General features: G+C 40.5%; 3 protein-coding genes and 1 long non-coding RNA gene across 22 annotated transcripts in view; 1 reads left to right on the top strand and 3 right to left on the bottom strand.

Moving 5' to 3' along the window:
- Positions 1-22,633, top strand: part of caska (calcium/calmodulin-dependent serine protein kinase a) — a 166,250-nt gene that overhangs the window by 84,019 nt on the left and 59,598 nt on the right. The window lies entirely within an intron of this gene.
- LOC145421109 (uncharacterized) lies at positions 4,888-7,258 on the bottom strand. The gene is made up of 2 exons (XR_013902400.1): positions 5,645-7,258; positions 4,888-5,541 (listed from the first exon to the last, which is right to left on the bottom strand). It is a non-coding gene; the product is annotated as an uncharacterized LOC145421109 (long non-coding RNA).
- On the bottom strand, positions 14,454-18,445 carry gpr82 (G protein-coupled receptor 82). Of its 2 annotated transcripts, XM_026144196.2 has the most exons (4): positions 18,005-18,445; positions 16,014-16,837; positions 15,748-15,882; positions 14,454-15,657 (listed from the first exon to the last, which is right to left on the bottom strand). In XM_026144196.2, exons 2-4 carry the CDS (start codon positions 16,830-16,832, stop codon positions 15,415-15,417), a joined length of 1,197 nt encoding a protein of 398 aa, XP_025999981.2. In that variant the 5' UTR covers positions 16,833-16,837; positions 18,005-18,445; the 3' UTR covers positions 14,454-15,414. The 2 variants fall into 2 exon arrangements, with proteins under 2 accessions (XP_025999981.2, XP_080146846.1); XM_080290720.1 differs by lacking the exon at positions 18,005-18,445 and having other exon boundaries at positions 16,014-17,997.
- Positions 18,590-22,211, bottom strand: gpr34b (G protein-coupled receptor 34b). The gene is made up of 3 exons (XM_080290721.1): positions 21,606-22,211; positions 20,681-21,229; positions 18,590-20,588 (listed from the first exon to the last, which is right to left on the bottom strand). The coding sequence occupies exons 2-3, from the start codon at positions 21,199-21,201 to the stop codon at positions 20,027-20,029; spliced, it is 1,083 nt and encodes a 360-aa protein (XP_080146847.1). The 5' UTR covers positions 21,202-21,229; positions 21,606-22,211; the 3' UTR covers positions 18,590-20,026.

Below are 22,633 nucleotides of genomic sequence, written 5' to 3'. Positions count from 1 at the left end.
GTTAAATATGAAGCAACAACAGGAGTAAAGGTTTGATTTGTATTAGCCAGTCACTTGACACAGTTTCCAATATGTTTTAAATCGAAAAAATTAAAGTTCAGTTAGAACTAATGTTTGAAAAACCGTAGTCCTTGAGTACATATTTAGGGTTGAAAGAATTTGAGTAACAAATGGACATGTTTTTCACTGCAGAAGACACAGAGGGGAGGAGATTGGTTGGCTGTTGTTGGCTCTGGTACCAAGCAGGTCCACAGCAGTACAGCTCTTCTGCGTGAGGCTGTAATGGAAAAGAATGTCAGCAGGGCTTCTCTCGAAACACTGCGGCTAAAGCTGACATAACAAGCTATGAAGGGAAACTCTGTGGATCATTTGTGCTGCTGCTTTTTTCGCTCACGTCAGACTATGTAGAACTGGTCATGAGTGATGAATGAGTGAGGAATGTGTGATCGAAAGTAGATCAGTGTATCATTCTGCTTATGATGCCTTTTGCATCTAAAGTAGTCTTCTGTACTCTCTCAGTTCCCTGTCGTTGTGTGGAAATGAGAAACAATAGAGTTGCTAGTGGGTGTGGTTGGACCAGTGTCACACTGATTCAGTGACTCTTAATGTGCTTAAGCAGAGAAAGCTAATGCTATTACTGTTTCAATTAGTTACATGAGGGTTGAGTTATTCTGTAACATGTCCCGACATGCAGTGACCAGTATGCCCCTTTGGCTGCACTCTCTGACACACTCCCTATCGTAAAGAGGCTCTTACTGCTGGCCGTGGGGGTCATACTTTTAACATCACTCTGGGTTGTTTACTGCTAGCTTTGGGTTAGCTGTCTGTGCAGTTGCTTGCAACAGGCTGATGTATTATCAGCAGTTGTTTCTGGCCTGGACATAGTCTGCACTTACTGTCGCATTCTCAGTTTTTCATTGCTTCACTATTTTCCTCCTCCCTGAACACAAACTGAAATCAGCTGACTACGTTACATGTGCACAGCGTGGAAAAGGCATGCATGATTTTTTTCTCTCTCTCTCCCACTTATTGTGCAGATAACTGAGGAACCTTGTAGCACAAGTAATGACACAACTGTAACTATACTGTGACTACAGTAAGGGAAACTGATCATGTACTTTAGATGTCATCACGCTGCTAGATGAGGACAAATCAGCATCAAGGCTCCTCCACCGGGATCACAGTCAGACTTGGTGTGGGATATAAAACGCTTTAATCAGATGTCATGTATACAAAGTGAAGCAACTCGTAGTGCTGAGTGTTCCTAACGAAGCTCTGGCTCCAGCCTGCTGTGTGATACATGGCAGTAAACAGTGGACTGGCAGCTCCTCTATAGTTTGTGCAGTGGTAAATCTAGATGTCGTGATATGAGAATTCTTCATGCTACTGCCGTGCGATTGACATGTAATACCTTCTCTTACGTTTCCCGTCAGTATCTCTCTAACACCGTCTGCAGCTATTTGATTATGTGCGTTCCTGTGTGAAAAGGTCAATGTAATCGCTTGCATCAGTGTGTCAGTTGTTTGATTGCACGTCAGTCTTTGGTATTTGTGTGTGCTGCAAGCAGTAAGTAGCTATTGTGTCAGCTTAGGGAAAAAAGAAAAGAAAAACTGTTTTGCATTCACATACCCTGCTTCACATTTTTCTTTAGTGTAAAAGCACTAAAATCCCCTCTGCAGTTAGTGAGGTTAATGCTTTTACGAGATATTCACAGAGCTTAATTAGAACACTTTAATATAAGTACTTTACTGAGTTGGACAAGGCCCATATGCATATTTTGTCACAGTCAGCTCCCAGCTGTTGTATTACTATCTCTCTCTTCAGCATTGTGCCTTGGTATTAGTCATCATAGTCTATATAGTCATATCTCTGTCTTCACTCTGCGGCGCCCCTACATGGATCCCTGCTGAATCACCGGCTTAGTCTTATTGTCTTGATGTGAGCAATACCAGCCTGTGAGTTTGGAGGGGCATAACGAGATGATAAAGCTGCCTGTTTGCAGTGATAGTATGTGTTTCAGTGCCATTCACTGAATTACAGCCTTTTTTATATACTGTCCACACATTTCAGCAATTTAGAACAGAGTGAAATCATTGCCTAAAAACTGTATTTTATAATGCTAAATAGAGTGGTTACTACTACTACTACTACTACTACTCTACCTGAGCACTTTATACAATATCCCTTATTCAGCCATTCACACCAACATAAGTACATAGTACTTTCTGTCTAACATCCACACACATCCAGTGCATAGGAGAGCAACTTGGGGTTAGCATATTTGGCATGGAATCAAACCACCAACCTTCCAGTTGAGCTACAACTGCCCCCCTACTACTTTTACGTCCTTCTCTGTGATCTGGTTGTATTTGTGACAGAGTAGTTATATATTCTACTGACTGTTTTATTTCTGGAGTTCAATGAACCCCATTATTATCCAAAATCCTGTCAAAGTCCTTTTCATTTTATATTTACATTATTACTCATCGACATCATTGAGCATTTAATCTGAGGAGCATAAAAATGGTTGCTCAGATCCTGCCATGATGTTTCAGATGTCAGAGTTAGCTTTTAATTTCACTTTTGTCGTTGTTGTTGTTGTTGATAATTTTCCATCTGATGTGCAGCATCTTAAAAAGTTTTAATTACTGCACTTCATTTCTGTGGTAAAAACTTGGTTAAATACCATGTTGGTATGTGTATCGCAGCCTCTGTGTCAACAAGTTTTCTCGTATGGAGAGTACAGAGTAGGTGTTACCGACACTGTGCTGGTGATCAGCATGTTTGTCTGCGGACGCATTTAAATTCAAGGCTTGTTGTTTTTTGGCCTTGTATAATGTGTATATCTGTATAACGCTGTTTAAATGTAACACAGTGACCCAGACCGCTCAAACTGAAACAACAAATGGAACTCACTTCCTCCTGCTTGTTGTTTCACCTATTTGTAGTCTCATGTAAAATGTCTCACAGTAAAGGCGGAGAATTTCCTGGAACTGAAAGATAAGTTGAGAGTTCAGGTATATATTAAACATGCATGCATGCTGCTGTAGCTTAACAGTTTACAAATAAAGCTTAACAATCAAATCCACGTCAATACTAACCAGTCAGATAAAAGTCATTGATCACATTGGTCCTTTATTTTTATTTAAGAGTGTTAAATGTTACCTCCAGCTTGTCATTTGTCAGGATTTACCACTTTTTTGTCTCATAGTTTGTTTTGGTATTAATGTGTGAATAACAAAACTGTATGTCTCAAAACCAACACGAGGAGGTCGCAGCCACCACAGACATCTGATTAAAATAGACAAGTCTAGCTCATCACTCTAAAATGGCTCCATCTATTTAACTGCAGGATGTTGACTTGTAATCAGCTGCATCAGCACAGACTTGCTATGATCAAGTTATCAACACAGAAACAAATTAACTGCAGTTACTAGTGATCAATAAACTTGGTGATTTTACTGAGTTGTAGTTGACTTTTAAATGTGACACATGAATTACAAATAACTAGTTTGTTATGTGATGCAGTAACTATGGGATGGTTGATGACTGAGTTACAGCCCCTTTAAGATTCAAATTTCCCAGCTGTAATGTCTCGTTTTTGCCTTCGACTGTGATGAGGTCAGACTGGAGCTTTTTCTCAAGTTTGACAGATTGTTTTTTCTTTTTTTAATGAATTGATGCAGTTGTTGTCACCAGTGCCTCCGAGCTAAAAAAACAACAACAAAAAACTAAAAATACACGCACGTAATGTTATTTAATTGCATTAATTATCTTTACTTTCATGTGACTAATGAGTTTAGTTCTCTAGAAATCTGCCTCTGATACACAAATTTGAGCAGACATGCTTTCAGTGAGAACAGCCTCACAGCTGCTACTCCAAACAGTAATTCTGATCACAATTTAATGCATTTAATGGGAAGCCTGTGAACTGTAGCTCTGAACAAAACCTGGTTTACATGCTTCCTAAATAGTCACTTGTTGGGTTAAATGCTGGTATTTGTATAGACAACCAGAAAATGTTCACCTATACATGAAAAAGTCAATTTTCTCCAGTCGTGTTGCTGCATTACATAATAGACATAAAAATAAACATCCTCTACTACGAGAGCTTAAAATGAGCACTGCTGTGATGATGTGTGGCGTTTCACGTGGCGTTCTGTTGGGTAATTCCTAATGTCAGCTTCACTTTGCTTTAGGCAGCTGTTGCCAGGTTGTCAGCTAGTTCCCCTGCACTAAAACTATATTTAGTCATCGCTGTTTTAAATGGAACATCTGTTAATATTTGAATCTAAAATTAGCCAGATTATTAATCCCTGGATTGAAAGAGCAAAACCCGTGGACTAAACTAGTCAAGTCATTATTGTGGAACAGACAAAGCAAAAATCAGTTTGTCTTTATAAAGTTTTATTTGTCAGATTTCAAAACGGATGCATTTCAGATTTTGAAATACTTTGATTACACAATACTAAAGCTAGCACAATATCACACTATACATATAGAGGGGGAACATTAATGGAAAATTAATTTCCTCTCCCCTCAGTTGCCCTTCACAACTGCAATTACAACAGACTTAATGTGCTTTAGAGTTGATTACTCTGCAGCAAAAAGGAGCCATCATTCAAGCCCAGCTGTGCAGCACCAACATTTTTTCACAGATTTAGGAAGACAGCAGTTGTACAGGATAACTTTGAGATGGCTTCAGGACGTGCATCGTGTTGTAAAATCATCCCCCAGATATGGTCGCGCGTCTTGTTGTAACCTTGCTGATCTCTTCCACCAATTCGGAGACGGGGGTCTTCCTGCCAAGTAGACGGCAGGCATGATGTGTGCTGGACAGACTCGGTGAAATCTTCTTCAATTTTAAGTTCAGTGTCCTGCACAATGTTTTAAATTTCAGTCGATTTCAGATTTAGTTTCATTACACAACAGTAAAACAAAAACAATATCACACTGTATATAGAAGGGGAACATTGTACATCTAAATAGGAATTGGTGGAAACTAATTTTCCACTCTGCTCTCAGTTGTCCTTCGCAACTGCAATTACAACAAGCTTGATGTGCTTTAAAGCTGACGGCTCTGCAGCAGCAGTGGGGTTTAGATCCATCTCCTCAAAGAAGCCCTCGTCAAGGCCCAGCCGTGCAGCAGCAACTTGGTTGGGTTTCTGAGAGCGGCGTTTGTCCAGGATTTCATGTAAGATGGTTTTAGGACATGCATCATGCTGTGAAATCATCCCCCAGATGTGAAGTTTGATGACACGTCCCGGCTGTGGTCGATCGTCTTGCTGTGGAACTTCTGTGCTATCATCCCAAATCTCCCCAGACTCGATCCTCTGGAGAACTCGTTGTAATCTTGGGTCATTGTTGATCTCTTCCGTCATTTGGGAGAAGGGAGTTTTTCTCCCAAGGAGTCGTCGAGCGTGGCGTACACTGGAGAGGCTCAGTGAAACTCCCAGATCTTCCTCAATTTTTAGCTGAATGTCTTGCGCAGTCATCTTGTCATTGCTTTTTGTTATCTCATCAATGGCAGCCAAGATATTGCTGTAAAATATTAATAAGAAACAAGAAAACATTAGACAAACAGAAAAGCAAAAGTTATTTTCTGCAGGCTACCATTCAGTAATCCAGTCCTTTGATTACTTACCGACTTTCGCGGCAGGGTTGTCTCTCCTTGTAGTGAACCCTTGCAGTTCTCACTGAAACTTTAATGCCCAGGCTGGCGAGATATTGCTTGAAATCGTGTACTTGTCTCATTGCCCTCATGAGATGAGTCTCCTGGGATTCCTCCTTGCTGATTTGTGCCATGTCTGCTGTAGTACAGTATGTTGCGATCGGCAGCTTGGTAAATAACAGGAGCTTATCTGCTCTCATTTATATAGTTCAACTGGGTGGGTTCCAGTAAACTTCTGAAATACCCCATACTTGACCTAACCAATAGGAGTTCATTTACAATCTCTGTTCAGCAGAAAAGTAGTCAATCATGTAGTGTGTAAATTGTGGTCCTTAACGTGGATGACAAGGGGAGGTGTTAAAATGGCACGCCCACCAGGTGCAGGCAGAAAGGCACTGAAATGTTAATGATGTCTGGCTTGTTTTAACTGCCAGACAAAGAGCTCAAAAAGCCCCAATCAACTTCAATCAACGACTGACCCTTGACTAGGCATCACTGTCGTTGATGATCCGATATGTATGTGAAAGAAACTGCTGTAACTGACAGAAGCTGCAGTTTCAATGGGTCCCAGGAGCAACAGCAGTGTCTATACACAGTGAGCCAACAGCTAATGGTCACATGATTACTAACGATACTTATACAGAAATCTTACATGTGAACTAAAATACATGGGCTTGTTTGGTACCAAAAAAAAAACTGCCCGACGAGGCATTGATGGACATGTTTATTCAGACTCTGGATGTCAATAAGACTGCAACTGCTTTCAAAACATTATTCATGTGTTTTATTGTAATATTTTTACTGATTTTCTTAAATCTTTGAATCTGACATGTGCCCTCCATAAAATAATTAATAAATTAATAATTAATAAAAAATTAACACTAAATCTAATAAAACTAAACTGAAACAAGAAAGCTCACTCTGGACACTAACTGAAGCTAAACTGAATTTACAGTTAAAAGTCAAAAATGAAATAAAAATAAAAACGAATTATAAAATATTAAACTATAATAACTCTTGAAACTCTTGACACTTGAAACCAAGGACCAGCTGGACATCTAAAGTTGAGCCCTGCAACGAAGCAGTCCAAAATCCATACGGTAACGAAATAGACTGTTATAGTTCTGAGCGGTGTTATGACTCAGACACGAATGTATGAAATTGTCCTCATTTTAGTCTTGGACCCTTAAGTCTTAGAATTTAGAGGGGCCCTAAAAGTGTTGACCTTTTACCTTTATTAAATCTGTTTAGAGAACGTTTGAGAAGTTTTTAATCCTGTCACTGAAAAAAAATTCTAGCATAATGCAACTGTCATTAGAGCCGGGCTATTTTTGGAACAGGCCAGACTCTTATCCACGCTCCAAGCTATACCAGCGAGAAAATCACGATAAACTGACTCAAACCTGCAAGTGATTTAACTTGCTTATCTTATTGAATATAAGTGTTGAGTTAGCAGCTAAATTGGTAAATTTATATCAAGTTATCACATTTGCCTGGTTCTTTTTTTAATTCCTAGAACTTCCTCACAGTTCAGTTAACTCCCTGAGGCTGTTTTCATCAGAGTTACAGAGATACATTACATAACTTACAGCATATGGCTAAACCTCTATGCTTGGTCTGGTGAGGGAGTTAACTCAGACCAAACCTGTTAGTCAGTCTGATGATTTAGTTTTATTAAGTCAAGCTTAGTGGACTGCTGGGATCATGAGGGAAGCTTGCCAGCCACACTCCTTTATGGTTAGTAAATGAATAGTAAATATTAAAAAGGCACCTTGTGTTAGAACAGTGAGGTAAAAATGCAGCTTTGACATTGTCCCACTGTTAGATACTTCTGTTATCAGTATCTAACAGTGACTCTGAGCCCCTGTCTCCAGCTCATTAGATGTACTGCTGAGACGTATGCCCTTTACAGGGGACACAAACAAAATAGAGCATACACATGCAGAGCTTCGGCAACAAAACTGTGCTTGTTGAATATGGAACAGTGTGAACGTGCCACAGCTTTCCATGCATAAAAGTCACTGAATTCATCGCAATCCTCTCGTTCATAAATCACCATGATGGCTGTGTATTCATCTTCCCACTTGCTTCACCACAGACCTCCACCAGTGACAGCAGCACAAGCGCGCTTGTATGTCTATTTTTGTGGATCTGTGTGTTTGTCTTTGGCCTCTCTCACTGCTACAGATTGTGTGCATGCAAATGCACCACAAACAGCAAGGCAGGATGAGTTTATCTGCGTCAGCTTTGAAAGCAGAAGTTGAGAGATGAAGAGAGAAGCCAGCACAAGATTGAAGGTGAACTTTTGTGTTGTGGGACTGTTCATATATCTGGTGTCTGTGCTATACAGCCAGCTGTTCTGAAGTAAAGTCATGCTGAATGTTGAATCTGCAAAGCATATCCGGGCTCTGTGTTGAGCCGTCTGAGGAAACCATAAACACAGCAACACTTTGATGTAAACCTGAGGAAAGAGAGTGTGGTGCCGACACAGACCTATACCTTCGTTTGCAGCAATAGTATTTCTTCATTCTCCAGGTGCGCTAAGGTGAGATCTGCAGTCAGATCTTCTGAATGTAAGGAACAGGAAGTGTTCCCTCTGTAAATTTTATAGTGTCCATGTCTTGCATATAACATTGTGTGTCTGCAAGAAAACATTGCACAAACTTCACGCTTCAAGCCTTCTAGTTAAATTTGTGCTCGGTCAGACTCTGTTTGTGCTTGTCCCTTGTTGAGCTTCTGGTGGTCTGTGATAGGTCAGTTTTTCTTACTGTGTTGTAAGTCTCGAATGTATACCTGTGGGTAATATCTGCAGAAAGAAAGCAGCATGTTGGACAATCTTGAAAGTAAAGATGAGTCTGTTCAGAATACAAAATATAGGAACAGTGAATGTGTCTTTAAATGTTGCTGCGCTATTATCTGCATGTAACTCTATCCATTAGATTAAATGTAGTCATTCAGTCAACTGTTTAGTACGTAGTCGGCAACACACATCTGACAAAAGCATGTGTAATATCGCTAGACCCACATTAAAGCTGTTTTTACTGAAGCTCTGGTAAAAAGTGATAAAGTATGGTGCTGCACGGAGACACCGAATAGCGATATTTTATTAAGTAAATAAAATATTCTGGGAATACTATAAACAACAGCACAAACACCACAATGCTAAGATAGCTTTAGGTGAGCAAACTTCTATTAAATCAGCTCAACTGAAGTGTGTCAAACACTGGATACACTGATTGTGAATGAAGTATTGTGATTAGAGCAGGGCGATATGACCAAAAATATTTATCACGATATACATTTGAAAATTTGTGATAACGATATCCTCAGCATAACCACGTATAATATCCACAAACTTAAAAAAAGGTTATACACACAGAATACGGTAATATTACGTTGAAGCACAGTACGTATCACTCCGCGAGGCTCCTGCCTACGATAGCCGTAATGCTCCAACAGTCCATCAAGCGGTGCAGCTTTGTAGCTTAGCAAAGTCGTACTAAAACATTTGACAGATTTTCGAGCGCCTTGTTCCACATAAATTAGTTTCGAGGTCAGTAAACACAACCAGAATTCATACATAAGGCACACTGGATTATAAGGGGCACTGTCGATTTTCAGAAAAATCAAAGGATTGATTTTAAGTGTGCCGTATTTTCCAAAAAACACGTTAATAAAGATGGCCCGCTAGCATGCGCTACCAAAAATAGTGCTTTGTTCTGTATCTGAGGGACGAAAGCTAAACCAGTTCCACACCACTGAAGTTGCAGCATTTTTAAAAACCAATTCTGGTTCATCTTTTTCATTCAACGATCCACTTTCGCCCTTCTCATTCTCTGTTGCCGCCATGCTTTTTCCTCCATGTGCGTATGAAAACAAAAACACTGCGCATGCATGTTTTACCCATATTCTATCGTGATATTTCATTTTCTTATCATTGCCCAACATTATACCAGTATTACCATGAACGGTATGATATGGCCCAGCCCTTATTGTGATAATCTGATGATATATATTGTTTATTGGGGTTTTCTGGTCATTTGCACCTCGACTCTTAATGCAGCAAAACTAGAGGCAGCGATGGCTGCTACTTTTCAAAGGTCAGGTTTGTATTTCCTGCTATGGCATCGTATCATTTATATATTCAAGGCAATCACTAATACTTTAAATGTTTTATTATTCTGATTCTGATTATTACATTTAAACATCTTAAAATGTCAGTGACGCACAGTTTTGTAAATATCTCAGCTTACTGGTTGCTAGTTTCAGCCTGTTTACTGGAAGACAGACTGAGGTGATACAGATATCTGTCTGTCACTGTGCTTACATGTTAGACCCTATTCTCGGCTTTATTTGGGGTGGCTTTGAAGCAAATACCACTTTCTACATTTGAATGGGGAAGTGTGATTGATAGGAGACTCATTTCCCCACTGACTGCTTGTCAGTGACTTGAATGTCAGCTGTTTTTACAAGGTAAAACGGTCGTTCTCCTCTCGGACCTCTTCGTGGTACACTTGGAGGACTATTAGCAGCGTCGTTAGTGCTGTTTGTGTGTTGATGGGTGGAGTGAATGGCTTTGTTAATGGCTTTCAATGGGCCTTGAGGTGTCGACCATGAAACTCAGTCATTGCAGTTTCACAGTTGAGCACAAACGTGCACAGTAATATGCATGGCACGTGCACTGCTGCTTTTAATGTGTCTGTGTATGATGGCAAAATAACACCTCTGAGTAGCCCAGTGCTTGTCAGGTTTTCTTATGAATTTGCAGCTACATTTGTTTGTTTGTCTAATCTAAACGGAGATGACTTTAGTTTCCCCTACCCCGTGAAACGTGCTGGGAGATCAGTTAAATCAACCAGTCCATATATATGTATAAAAACAACGCTGGTTTCCTTCAACTTCAACAAAGTGGGAATCAGTCCAAGATTGTGTAGTCAACCAGGAATAAAATATTTTTCTCTTTCCCCTGTCCCTTCGTCCTCTCACATGTATAGACACAAATTGAGTAACAGCAGAAATTAAAAATTAGTGCGACAATAAAACGATTGCAGGTTGCTGCTAGTTTGCAAAGTTCACCTTATGTTAAGCCTTACAGCTGATTAAAATATAAGGAACATCAGGTGTTGTATTAATGGCAGTACATAGGAGCTGCTTCATTTGAACTTTGACTGTTTCATGCAATTCCTGTATGAGGTGCGCATTCGAAAACCTAAAGACTTGCAAAAAAAACCCTAAATAAAACAAACCCCTGCAATCTTTACTACAGCTCGCAACTTTTCAGACATTAGCAGCAGAACACCTCCTGAAGCTGCTGGCAGTAATGCACTTTTGTGTCCGAGTGCATGTTGCATGAGCCCCACAAAAGGCATAAGAAACCACAGTCACAGTCCTCAGCAGCAGCAGAGGAAAACCACAGGAAATAATACAATGTCTGAGGAGACCCACAAACAATGCACACACCCTTGTGTAAACAGAAAGTGTATACAGATGCAAAACACGCAGAGGTCTTTTGTTGATACTCCCTAATGCAAACCTCTGGCGTTTCTAATGAAGCTGAATGATTGGGAGAGTGATGTGAATAACATTGGCAATCAGTGGGCTGCCACGGGTTAATGGGGGTAAGTAAGTGTGACTTCATTTATTTCAGCTCCCCTTCTTGCTAATATATTTCAACTGTTAATTGATAACAAACACAAACGAATACACAGGAAAACGAAAATAACCTCCAGCCATAATATTACACCAGACCACAAGTCCTGACCATCATGTTATGTCATCATGGAATGTGTTTTATTACAGAGGTTGGCTAAAGTTTACAAGTTTACACGTCAGCCATACGACTTCTGTCCCATATAGCCTGCAATAATTGTTCATTTTTTCTAACTATAGTCTGCGAGCCACTACAGCTAATGTGGCTATCATGTAATTGCTACTAGTTAAACGGCTAATGTTAGTGTGTGTGCCTTAAAGGTAATTGAAATGGGAAATCTCTTAAAATTCAATGTTGTGAATGTCCCAAGTATGAGCGACAAAACAGGAATATGTAAGGCTGGGTGGTACTGTTAGTAACGGGCTGAGTGCATCTTTTATGCATGGCAAAAATTCAAAATCTTACCAAGTACATTTGTCTAATTTCTAGTCCAAAAAAATCTTATGACACTTAAAATAAGACACAATCAGCTACAGAGTAACATTTCAGTGAGATGTTTGAACTTGTTTTAGACAGTGCATCTTGGATATGGAGAATTTTCATTTGTTCCATTGGCACATTTTTTTCACTTACTAAAAGATATTTTTGCTTGAAATAAGTGAAAGAAAAATCTGCCAATTGAGCAAGGGAAAATTCTCCAGATCCAAGATGCACTGTCCTAAAAGTTCATCTATCTCACTGAAATGTTAAGATTTTGAATTTTTGCAGTGTGAAGGCCTTCCTCAACACAACACTTTTAACCTAACAAGAACAAGAATTCCTGTTCATGCTATATTTAAACCACACTGGGTTGTTTTGCTTTTGTTTTCTGCTACTTCTCTGTCTGTTTCCCCTTATAGAGTTTTAGAGATGTGAAAGACCCCAGTTAGCACTCATGTGTCAAGGAGCCCTTGCCTTTGCAAGCTTAAATAAGATGTGTGAGGTGTCCAGCTATAAAGTAGAAGAAAGTATTTAACAATTCAAAAGCGATATCTCAGCAGGTGTAGTCACCAGTTACATGAAAACCTTCACTTATTTTCCGGCTAGCAAAAAGCTCCAAAAATGGCCTGCAGCTGAGCTTAGCACATCTCCACTTGTTATTTTCCTCTTCTTCCAACCACCCCCGACTCACTGTGAATTCCTTCTCTCCTGGCTATGTTTCTTTGGCGTTGATTTATTTACTTATTTATTTTTTTCCTCTGGCCTGTGCCTGTCTGTCTGTGAGTATTTGGGGGAGAGCACACTGGAGGGTATCTGATACTCTCTGCTGCCTGCTTCAGTCTGAATAGCTACTGCGGCCCCTGGGGGCCAGGGGATACACATCTGCAGGAGCCACACTTCACAGAACATTGTCTTCTTGAAAACTCCCTCAACACACTCTCACACAACATCAGCACAAACAATAGTGCACAGTCTAAACCCTCAGAATCAATGGACACACAAATACTGAAAAAGACTTTTCACACACAGGCATCAAACACTGATCGCTTGTTGTTGCACATGAGGACCTCACTACAGACATTTTCATGCATGCACGAGTGCAACACCATGATGTCACGTCACAGCATGTGAATCAGAAAGAGAGAAGAGTGATTTTACCATTTTACCACTATTAAGTAATTTGTATTTGTAATGACTTGTACTTTCAGTTTACACCTGAAAGGATATTTCTTTGTTGCAATGAAATACTATCTACTGTACTACCTTTAAAACCTTTATTTATCATATACATTTTTTATTATTTAATATACCTCAAAAATAAACTACGAAAAATATCTGAGTCTTTCTGTTTTGACTGTTATTAGTTAATTTTTATGGAAAGTGAAAATCACAGTGATCATTAAAATGTGTTCAGAATTAGCAAATTATTATCATAAGTCATGACACGCTGCTCTCCCCTATATAAGCTTTACTTAGTATTAGATCAATTCCAAAGTTTGTGGTATCAAACAGAAATAGGTAAATGGCAAATAGCAAAAGTGCTGTATTTACATAATGTAAACAGTTATTGATGTCAAAGTTAAAGAAACCTGAAACATCAGAATAGATAACAGAGCAGACAAATGAAATGCGTGGAGAGGAATACAGCAGAGACCTCCAAAAGGACAAAGCAATACAACTGTGGGTAGGAGCTTTAAGGTTTGAGATGAATCTCAGATATAGAAATAGTAGCAACAACAGAAAAATAAGGAGTTGATTCAAAAGTAAAAACCTACTTTTAGCTGCAGTATTTCTCTTATGGATTTTCCTTTTCTTTTTTTTTTAAAAAAAAAATTGTTTTCATGACCGTAGAACAGTCAGAGGTGTTTGTCAAGAATTCAAAAACTAAGCTGCACTTCGGGTTTAGAAGTGTTGTTTCTAAGCTCTTGACTGACTAATCTTAGATGTTTCTTGCCTTCTTTTTTTGCAGCCAGCCTCAATAAGTTGAGAAAACCATAATTCCTAATGGTCCTCTAAAACACAAAGATTTAAACGTCCAGAATGTTTGAGCAGAAATCTTGCTTAGATGCACCTGGGCTGGTAAACTCCAGGGGCAGACAAGCACAAATCTATTTGTTGTTACCTTAAATGCATATTTAAAAAAGCAACTTCCCTAAACACAAGACATCAAAGTTTTCCCGAAACTGAATTAACACTGAATTGTCAGAGCCTCGCTGCGCATACCGAACTGTTGCCTGGTGACTTTTTCTTTTTTATGTCGCAATCAATGCAGTTCCACCGTACACTGATATAGAAGACGGTAGCAGTTTTACCAGGATGCAGAGATAGAAGTGTAAAAATTTTTAAAAATTTCTCGGAGGAAGTCCCACGCTCGCTCAGTCCTCAAGTGAAACCTACACTATTGTCTACCAACTGCAAGGTCGGTGGTTTGATCCCCATGTGGCGACACATGCCGTCCCAGTGTAGGTTTCACTTAAGGATTGAGCGAGCGTGGGGCTTCCTCCAAGAAACACATATTTTACCCCTAATGTATTTATCTGAGTGAGTGTGTGAACGTTAGCTATAAATATAAGCACTGTGTGATTGTGTGGTATGTTGAATGGGACTGAGAAAATGCTGTGAGTATATAGAAACAGACAGAGCACAAAGTGATACAGGACATACACATATTTATTGCATGATATAAAAATAACTTTGCAACAGTAGCGAAATGTAAGTAGGACCAGAGTGTGAATGTGTAGAAGCGGTTACAGAGAGAGAGGGAGGGAAAGAATGCAGCTGGAGGCACAGAGTACTTTAACTTCAATATACTGAGACTTCATTTCAAATAAACACAAGTAAGGATATCACAAAGCAAAGGAGTGTAATTCACAGAGCTTCACAAACAACAGTAACACCACAACCAAAGTATCCATATTCAACTGAAAGCTACTTTAGGCTGCTCCATTGTCACAGGTGGTCCAACCTGATAATACAGGAAAATGAAATTTGGAATTTCTTTAGTTTATTCCTCAGGTTCAACTAATGCGTGTGTGTATGCGTGCAGTTCTTTTAAAGTCTTAACTTTTTAAAAAACATTTCTACATTTTAAGTTTTCAGGGACTGACAGTCTGACATGTTCTTGGTGCTCTGTTATCTTAGTGCAGTCCTGCAGTCTCACAGCCGAGCAATGGCTGAAGCACAGCAGGACAGAGCACGTGTGGCCAGTGGCGAGTGCTGATATTAAAAGATCACTGCACAGAGGACATTGAGCTTTAACTGTTAACGTTTGGTCAGCGCGTGTCTGATATGCTGATTTCTTTGTGAAGTAATAAGATACTCTCAGACATAACGAGGACATCATTTAAATGAAAACTTGGATTAAAGCTGCACGAGAGAGAAATTTAGACTGTGAATGCAGTCCTGGTGTATTTGGTTGAAACTGACCGTGTTACTCAAACTGACCAAGAACTTCTTGCTTTGAGTTGTAGTAATGATACAGACTTGTGAAAAGGGAAGTGTTGTGCCACTACCTTTCTCCTACTCACTGCTCGAGTTTTTTCATGAGCTGCTTTGTAAGCAGAAACTTGAGTACGTTTGCTTTCCCATGCAGTCAAAAGATGAGTATTATTAACTATATAACACTTGCATGACTGCACTCCACAGTGCCACAAACTGCGGTTTCCTCCTTCTGCTGTTCGGACTTCGGAGTGGCACTTCCTGTACCTGAGCAGAACACCTGCAGTGTTGTGGAGTTTTTCTGGTTCCACCTTAAAATGTTGAGGGTTTTATTGCGGAATGTCCTGTCCAGCACAAAGTACATGATGGGGTCAGTTGAGCTTCTCAGTGCAGCAAGAAGAAACAGGCAGTTCTTCAGCTAGAGAGGGACAAGAAAACCATCATCATGTCAGATTTCCACATACTGTGGGACATTTTTACTTTCAATTTGTATATGAAAAGCAGTCACCTCGATAATGCCGGAGAATGGGTGGCAGCTGGAAGTTTCTTTGGTGGGGGAACATTGAAGGGGAGTTTCATGGACCAGAGAAAAGAAGATGGGTTTGAAGATATGGTGCGGCAGCAGGCAAACAGAAAGAATGACCTGTGTGGAGTTGGTTTTTTAAAATTTAATGAAATATGTGAAGTATATTGGAAATTTATTTGGCTCAAGAGGAGGGAATTAAGTGACTAAACAATAACATTATTTTAAAGTATAAAATTACTCATAGCCACCTGGATGACCACAATGTTTCGGAACACCCTGCTCAGCAGTCTCTGGGAGGTTGTGACTGGTGTGTTGCGACGTGAGCGCCGGATATGCCTCAGCACCGTGACGTAGGACAGCAGCACCAGCAGGTACATAACAAAGAAGAAGGCTGTAATGACCACAGTGGCAGTTTGAGACATACTGCCTCCGAGTTCCACAGCAGGGCTGTAGCATACCTTCCCACGTCCTGATTTGTCACTTTTGGTGGTTTGGTTCATAGCCTCGTGCACTGCGTAATAAGCAGTCACTGGCACTATGCTCCCCACTGACATTAGCCACACAGTGATGCACACGACGTTGGCGAAGGACACTTTTTTGAGGCTAGCAAAGAAGGTGTGTGGCAGCAGGGTGGTGCAGGCGCTGGGCCTCGAGGCGTGGGTGTTCTGGATTAGGGACGCAAAGCGGCTGAGGGCCACCCAAGTGAGCATCATTAAGCTTATATAGATGTTAACGTGGAGCACCGGGGTAATGCCGTGCAGGACGAGCTGACACAGGACATCATTCAGACCCCAGACCAAGCCTTCGGCATAGTAGGCTGCGAGGAAGGGCGTGGTGATGGACAACAACACATTGGATATACTCAGGTGGCACAGATACATGTGGATGGGGGAGAGGCTGGAGATGCACCGCAGGAACACCCAGAGAGCGAGTGCATTCCCTGGGAGGGCGGTGAGGAAGAGGAGCGCATAGACGGAGGGAAGGAAATATAACGTTGCAGCAGTCGGGCAGAGGGAGAAGTTACAGGTGGTGGACGAAGTGTTTTCTGATGGAAACGTGCCCTCCATTTGATCTAGAACACAGAAGCTGGCTTTTAAATCTTGTTGACATCAAGGCTTCCTGAACTGTCAAAACATTTTTATTTACTTATTTTTTAGCAAAATCAGACTTGACCATTACTTCAGAATGTCTATGAGGAACTTTGAGTCTATTCAGTGACAAAGCTCCAAAATCAGCAGCTCAGATAGTCAGATGTTGTAAATATAGACTTGACCAGAAACCCTTCTTAACCGTACACCGTAACCTGACGTGCAACTGAACGTACGGTGGGCACAGCCCGAACCGCTCTGAAGGCTGCAGCACAGGGTTAAAAAGAGTTTAAGGTTTCCAGCTGAGAGCATAACTCAGGCACAGCATGTGTCCGAGTGTGAGAGGTGTGGGATCATGACAGTTCATGATATCTTAGTAACCCACTGCAGGCTAGCATGTTATTGTTTTAGTTTTTTTTTTCTGGGTGAGAAGCTAACCTCTTATGTGTTATGTGCATGGCTTGTCAGTGCACTGGTGTCTGTGGGTGCAGAACTCCTCAAACCAACATGTACTTTCTTTAGTTGCATAGTTTAACTTACTCTTCTACAGTTCTGCTGTGCGTAGATGTAGCAAATATTATATAAATTAAAACTAAAACATGCAAAATTAATTTTGAATAACATTTTTTTTAATTGTCAGGAGGTTAAACAAACACTCCATTTTCAAAAACAAAAACTTTGAATTTTCCATCAATTATTTTACAGTTCAGGCTTTAAAGGGTTAACCTGAGCTTTGCAAGCAGTCTAACTAAATTTGTCGTCTTATATCAGAGTTGTATGCTTAGAGAATGGGCAATACCGAAGTGTCAGGCTTGTAAAATAGACACATTTTAATGCATGTTTTACAGGGATGACTGGAGAAACTGATATGCTCCTGTGTAAAACACCATAAAGTATTTAAAGAAGTAGGTCACAGAGATGACAGTTTCCTGTAGGTTTAACATTTGATCGGTGAGGAGATGATGATGATGCTCTCCAGTCTTAACTTGAATGTCCAGCACTTCTCAGTACAAGTTGTTGGAAAAGCAACAAAATTGTCAGCAATACTTTCTTTCTTTCTTTCAAAGTGATAAAATGTAACATTTAACAAATTAAGTGCACTTGACTAACACAACATTGCTCAGAGATGCGTTTGGCTTCATGATACATACCAATAACAGGTCCTCTGAGATGTTTCAATAAAAGGCTGCAGGCATCAGATGACACTGCCCCATGTGAAGTATTCTGAGGGTAGAGTAGAAACGGTGGTTTTAACAGCAGGCATGACACGCTGCTTCTCTGCAGTGTCTTCCTTGTCGAAGTGGCGCTTTATTGTAAATGGCAAGTTGTCGGTGGGGTGTGGTATTTTCGTAACTAGAATACTATGTTTTGTCTAGCAGGCTTCCTCATTTGGTTTCAGGGTATGCTGTGTATGACTTGAAAATAAGGAGCAGTTGTGTGTTGCATGTTAAGCGTTCAAATCAGTGATTCAATTTGATATTCACTTTTAAATAAAAATAAATAATTTCTCTCATTCAAATTAGTTTCCATCTTTCTGCTTATTTACTCATCCGTTCATCTTTTCTGCACACAATGTTTGGCTTGGGTTGCAAAAATGTCTAAACACTGTCCCTTTTCTGCCTTGGGGTGGCGCTGTTGTTCTAGATGAGAAGCAGAAAGAGTTGTTTGGTTCCTACACACACTTCCCTTCCATAATAAGGGACACACTGCATGATAAACATTGATTAGCACAGGACTATTTATATCCTACTTTATTTCGAAAAGCACAATTTGGCACATTAACATAAGCTTTATGAAATAAATCACACCAAGATCCAGAACAAACTTTGAAAACAGACTTCTGTAAATGTCAGAGCTTTTCTTAATACGTAAAAGGCATTTTGCCCTGTGAGAAGTGGTATTTAACAGTGAAGCCCCATGCTTTCACCTCAGTAGGCGTTTCCCTGGGTTTTTTTTCTAATGCTGTTATAAATATCATAAAGTTCAGGCTTTGATCAAATCTGCAAAGTTCCCATCACCTTTCCTTCACTTTGTCTTCAGCGTGTTTTGTTAGTGACATATGGCCATCTGCAGGGTCACACACACGTTTATATTTAAACAGTATGTGACAAATGTTTTGATAAATGCAGTGAGGGGAAGAGTATTGACTTGTTGTCATGTTTCTATCTGTGTAATTGTGGTTTGTGTCTCTCGTTTATCAGTGCTTATACTAGATTAATGCAGCATATGGGTGTGAAAGGAACTGCTCAGTCCCCGATTAAGTTCACAGTTTCACTCGAGCGGTGTAGTATGAAAACATCAGCTTATGCAAAAAAAAGCATTAAAGTCCAAGTGGTCCTGCCTTTGATGGACTTAAGTATTTTTATTTTTGCTTTTTTACTGTCACATCTGGCAAAGTCAAACACCCCTAGCTCTCTCTGTGTGTGTGTGTGTGTGTGTGTGTGTGTGTGTGTGTGTGTGTGTGTGTGTGTGTGTGTGTGGTGAGCGGTTGCCCTACTACTTTGCCCTCCATCTTTGAAACTATTTGGATTCAAACATCAAAACGATGCTGATGATGAAATCTCAAAATGTCTCATGGCACACAAGTACATTCAAATTTCTCTATAATAAGAAAGGACATATTTTTTAATTTGCAGGATTACTCGTAACATTAAGGACGGATTTACATGAAAAAAGTTTCCAGAGGTGGGTCTCAGGAATTTTGGGGGATTCTTTACCATCGAAGACGACACATCTACAAACCCAGTTACAGACTGGGTTTGTTACAGAAAACAAAACCCACAGTAACTTGCGGGACCACCAGCTTCAGTGTTCCTTGTCACTGCGTGTCCAAGTTTCTGGTGCAGATAGATATTCCTCTGTCGTTCCAAGTCTTATATATTGAGGCTCAGTGGAAAGAGCCCACTCCCATCATGACACAAATGTTTGATCACAGGACTAATCATAGGCCCTACAGTGTAACAGAGCCAGTACTTTTCCTCTGCATAAAATAATGCGAAGTTGTCCTAAACCTTTTCAAAATAAGCCTTAGTTCAAAGGTTTTTCTTAGGTAAGCACCAAGTAAAGGCGCACAGGCAAGAGCAGCAGCTGCCCTGTCACGCTCCTCTTCTTCTGCTGGCTTCTGTCATATTTACGTTTACGTCAGTAGAGTTATCGCTCTGCTGTGTGGGGATTTATAAACCGCTTTCTATCTTTGTATTACTAATTAGACTGGTGTTTGGGTGTTCTCTGTCAGTCCTTACATTTCTACTATCCATCTCAGCAGTGGAGCTGCTCCCACTGATGCCTGTAACATCTCTTAAGCAGATCATGTTGTTCACCAAGCGCAGCACCTCCTTCCTCACTGAAGAGGATAACAGGAAGTACATGACAGGGTCCAGGCAGCTGTTGAGGGCAGAAAACAGCAGAGCCACCTCGTTGGTTTTGTCAGCGACACACATCCAGAAACACGAAGTGTCTGTGATCTGCGTTTTTATGTAAAACACTCTGACCACGTGATAGGGCACAAAACAGATGCAGAAGAGAAAGAGGATGAAGAAGGACTTCTTGGCCGTTCGAGTGTAGCGAGTGGAGTTGGGCAGATCTGGATTTGCTTGTGATGTCCTCAGCAGCTTGAGTGCGATCTTCCCGTAGGACATCATGAGAGAGATGAAGACTAACCAAAAAAGAACCACCATACACATGTTGATGTAAGCCTTCCACTTTGTATTATCCAGCTTCTTGTAGTGGAAACACCTGGACACAGGAAATACATTTTGTCACACAAGTTGGCCACTGCAGATCTGCAGTAAGGTACAAAAAAAAGAAGATTTAAAGGTTTTACCAACCTGCTCACATGTGGAGAGTCATTCGTTGATGACACCATCACTGAAATGATACAAGTGGACACAATCCAGACGATGGCACACAGGGCGAAGCTGAGCTTTGTGGAGCAGAGTTTGCGCTGCATTCCTACACTTTGGTGGATCTTAAAGTAGCGATCCACACTGATCAGCCCTAACAGAGTGATGCTAATGTACATGTTCATGTAGAAGAGGTGTCCCACTACATTACACACGGTGGGATCCAGATTCCATTTGTCACCTTGGCTGTGATAGAGTATCCTGAATGGCAGACAGACCACCAGCAGCAGGTCTGCCAATGCAATGTTAATGAGAAACACTCGAACAGAGTTCTTCTTGGAGTGGACGCAGAAGAAAACCCACAGAGCCACCAGGTTCCCGACTAGACCCAGGATGAAGATTATAGAGTAGCTCACTGCCAGCAGGACCTGCAGTGTGTCGTCATCTCCACACGGGTCAAGGGTTAAGTTTGTTGTTTGGTTCTTACAGGAGAAGTTTTTTGCCATGGTGTCTTTTTTCAGGGGATTGACAGTCCTGCAAACAGATGAGGGGCACACATGGAATAATTTGCATTTTGGGAAAGGGCTTTCATACGTACAGGTTTGTGGGTGTGAGCATTAATCTGCCCTGCAAAACACAATCTTACCATCATAACCTCAGGAACTGGAAAGCCCTAGAAACATGTGAATAACCTGTTCAAGATTTCTTTGGTATCTTTTGCACATTACCGCAGCCAAGCAGTTTTAAAAGGATGTGTATGTGCTCAGTCAGTTTACTTCAAGAGAAGTATATCAAAAGATCAGTAAATGAAATAGCAGTAAAAGGAAACTGCTTACTCAACTCACAGCTCAGCGCGATGGTGTTGCACACAGTGTGAAAGAAAAAAAAAGGAACTTTTCAAAACACTCACCTAGTTATTGGAGTTCATTAAAAAAGAAGTATGCGTTCCTTTCTTTGTGTAAAGGGCTGTGTGAACGGTGAGGATCAGTTCCAACCTCACACACTTACAGGTTTTGCAGTCTTTTTGCCTTCCTCTAAGGTACTCCAGGATATCCCTGTAAGTTGAACATGCAGGAAAAATCCAAATTTGCCGCTCTGAAAAAATGGAAATAGTTCCTTGTGTCATCTCATGTTCGATTTTCTCCTGTAGTCCAACTCGCGTTGAGCAAATACTATCATCGTCACAGAATAGTACTGTGTAGACTCAGCTTCAGTTTTTTCTTTTTTTTCTTTTTGGCTTCCCTAACTGTCCTATCTCACTTTCAAGATAAGCGCCTGTCCACAGCTGTGCAGTCAGAAATGCTGAAGTGCAGAATGCGGTAATGTTGCACAGAGGAAATTTCATACTGTGGTCAGCCCCCCTCTTTTCTTCCGAGCACCATACAGAAGCAGAGAGAGAGAGAGAGAGAGAGAGAGAGAGGCCTTCTGATTATACATATGAGGGGAAATACTCACAGGGCATGCTTCACTTGTGTACAGTATGCTTTCCACCTTGGACTCTGGCTACTGTGGTAATCCCCCCCCCCCCCTTTTCAAAATGGTATTTAATGTCCTCACGTAAGATTTTTAGAAAGAATTTAGAAAGGTCTGAGCAAAAGCAGAAATTTTAATACTCCGTTCAACAGCTACCGCACGGTAAAACTGTTTCTGTCTGCTGTTTTTCAGATCCGTATCAGTCCACATTAAACCACAAAGTAACACTATATCATAGAAAGGATGCTGCAGATGACCACAAATGTTAATGAAATGAAATGTGAATCTAAATAGGTGTTGCCATGTGCAAAACTGCTCGACTGAAATGTTGTGGTTGCATTACTTGATGCTTTGGGAAGAAAATAGCGATCTGTGTTTTCATGGCGTGTGACGACAGCATGATCAAAAAAAGCAAAAGTCAACGTTGTATTTAAAATAACTGGAGTCGTATAAAGACACTACAGC

Source organism: Astatotilapia calliptera, chromosome 16, assembly GCF_964374335.1.
Source record: "Astatotilapia calliptera chromosome 16, fAstCal68.1, whole genome shotgun sequence".
NCBI lineage: Eukaryota > Metazoa > Chordata > Actinopteri > Cichliformes > Cichlidae > Astatotilapia > Astatotilapia calliptera.
This window is presented reverse-complemented; position numbering and strand designations above follow the sequence as displayed.

Excerpts from the sequence above, each read along its gene's own strand:
- gpr82 (XM_026144196.2), bottom strand. The coding sequence starts at position 16,832 with ATGGAGGGCACGTTTCCATCAGAAAACACTTCGTCCACCACCTGTAAC. Across the intron at positions 15,883-16,013 it reads GAAACATTGTGGTCATCCAG|GTCATTCTTTCTGTTTGCCT; the intron begins GTGGCTATGAGT and ends AACTCCACACAG. Across the intron at positions 15,658-15,747 it reads CATTCTCCGGCATTATCGAG|CTGAAGAACTGCCTGTTTCT; the intron begins GTGACTGCTTTT and ends GTCCCTCTCTAG.
- gpr34b (XM_080290721.1), bottom strand. The coding sequence starts at position 21,201 with ATGGCAAAAAACTTCTCCTGTAAGAACCAAACAACAAACTTAACCCTT. Across the intron at positions 20,589-20,680 it reads GACTCTCCACATGTGAGCAG|GTGTTTCCACTACAAGAAGC; the intron begins GTTGGTAAAACC and ends TCCTGTGTCCAG.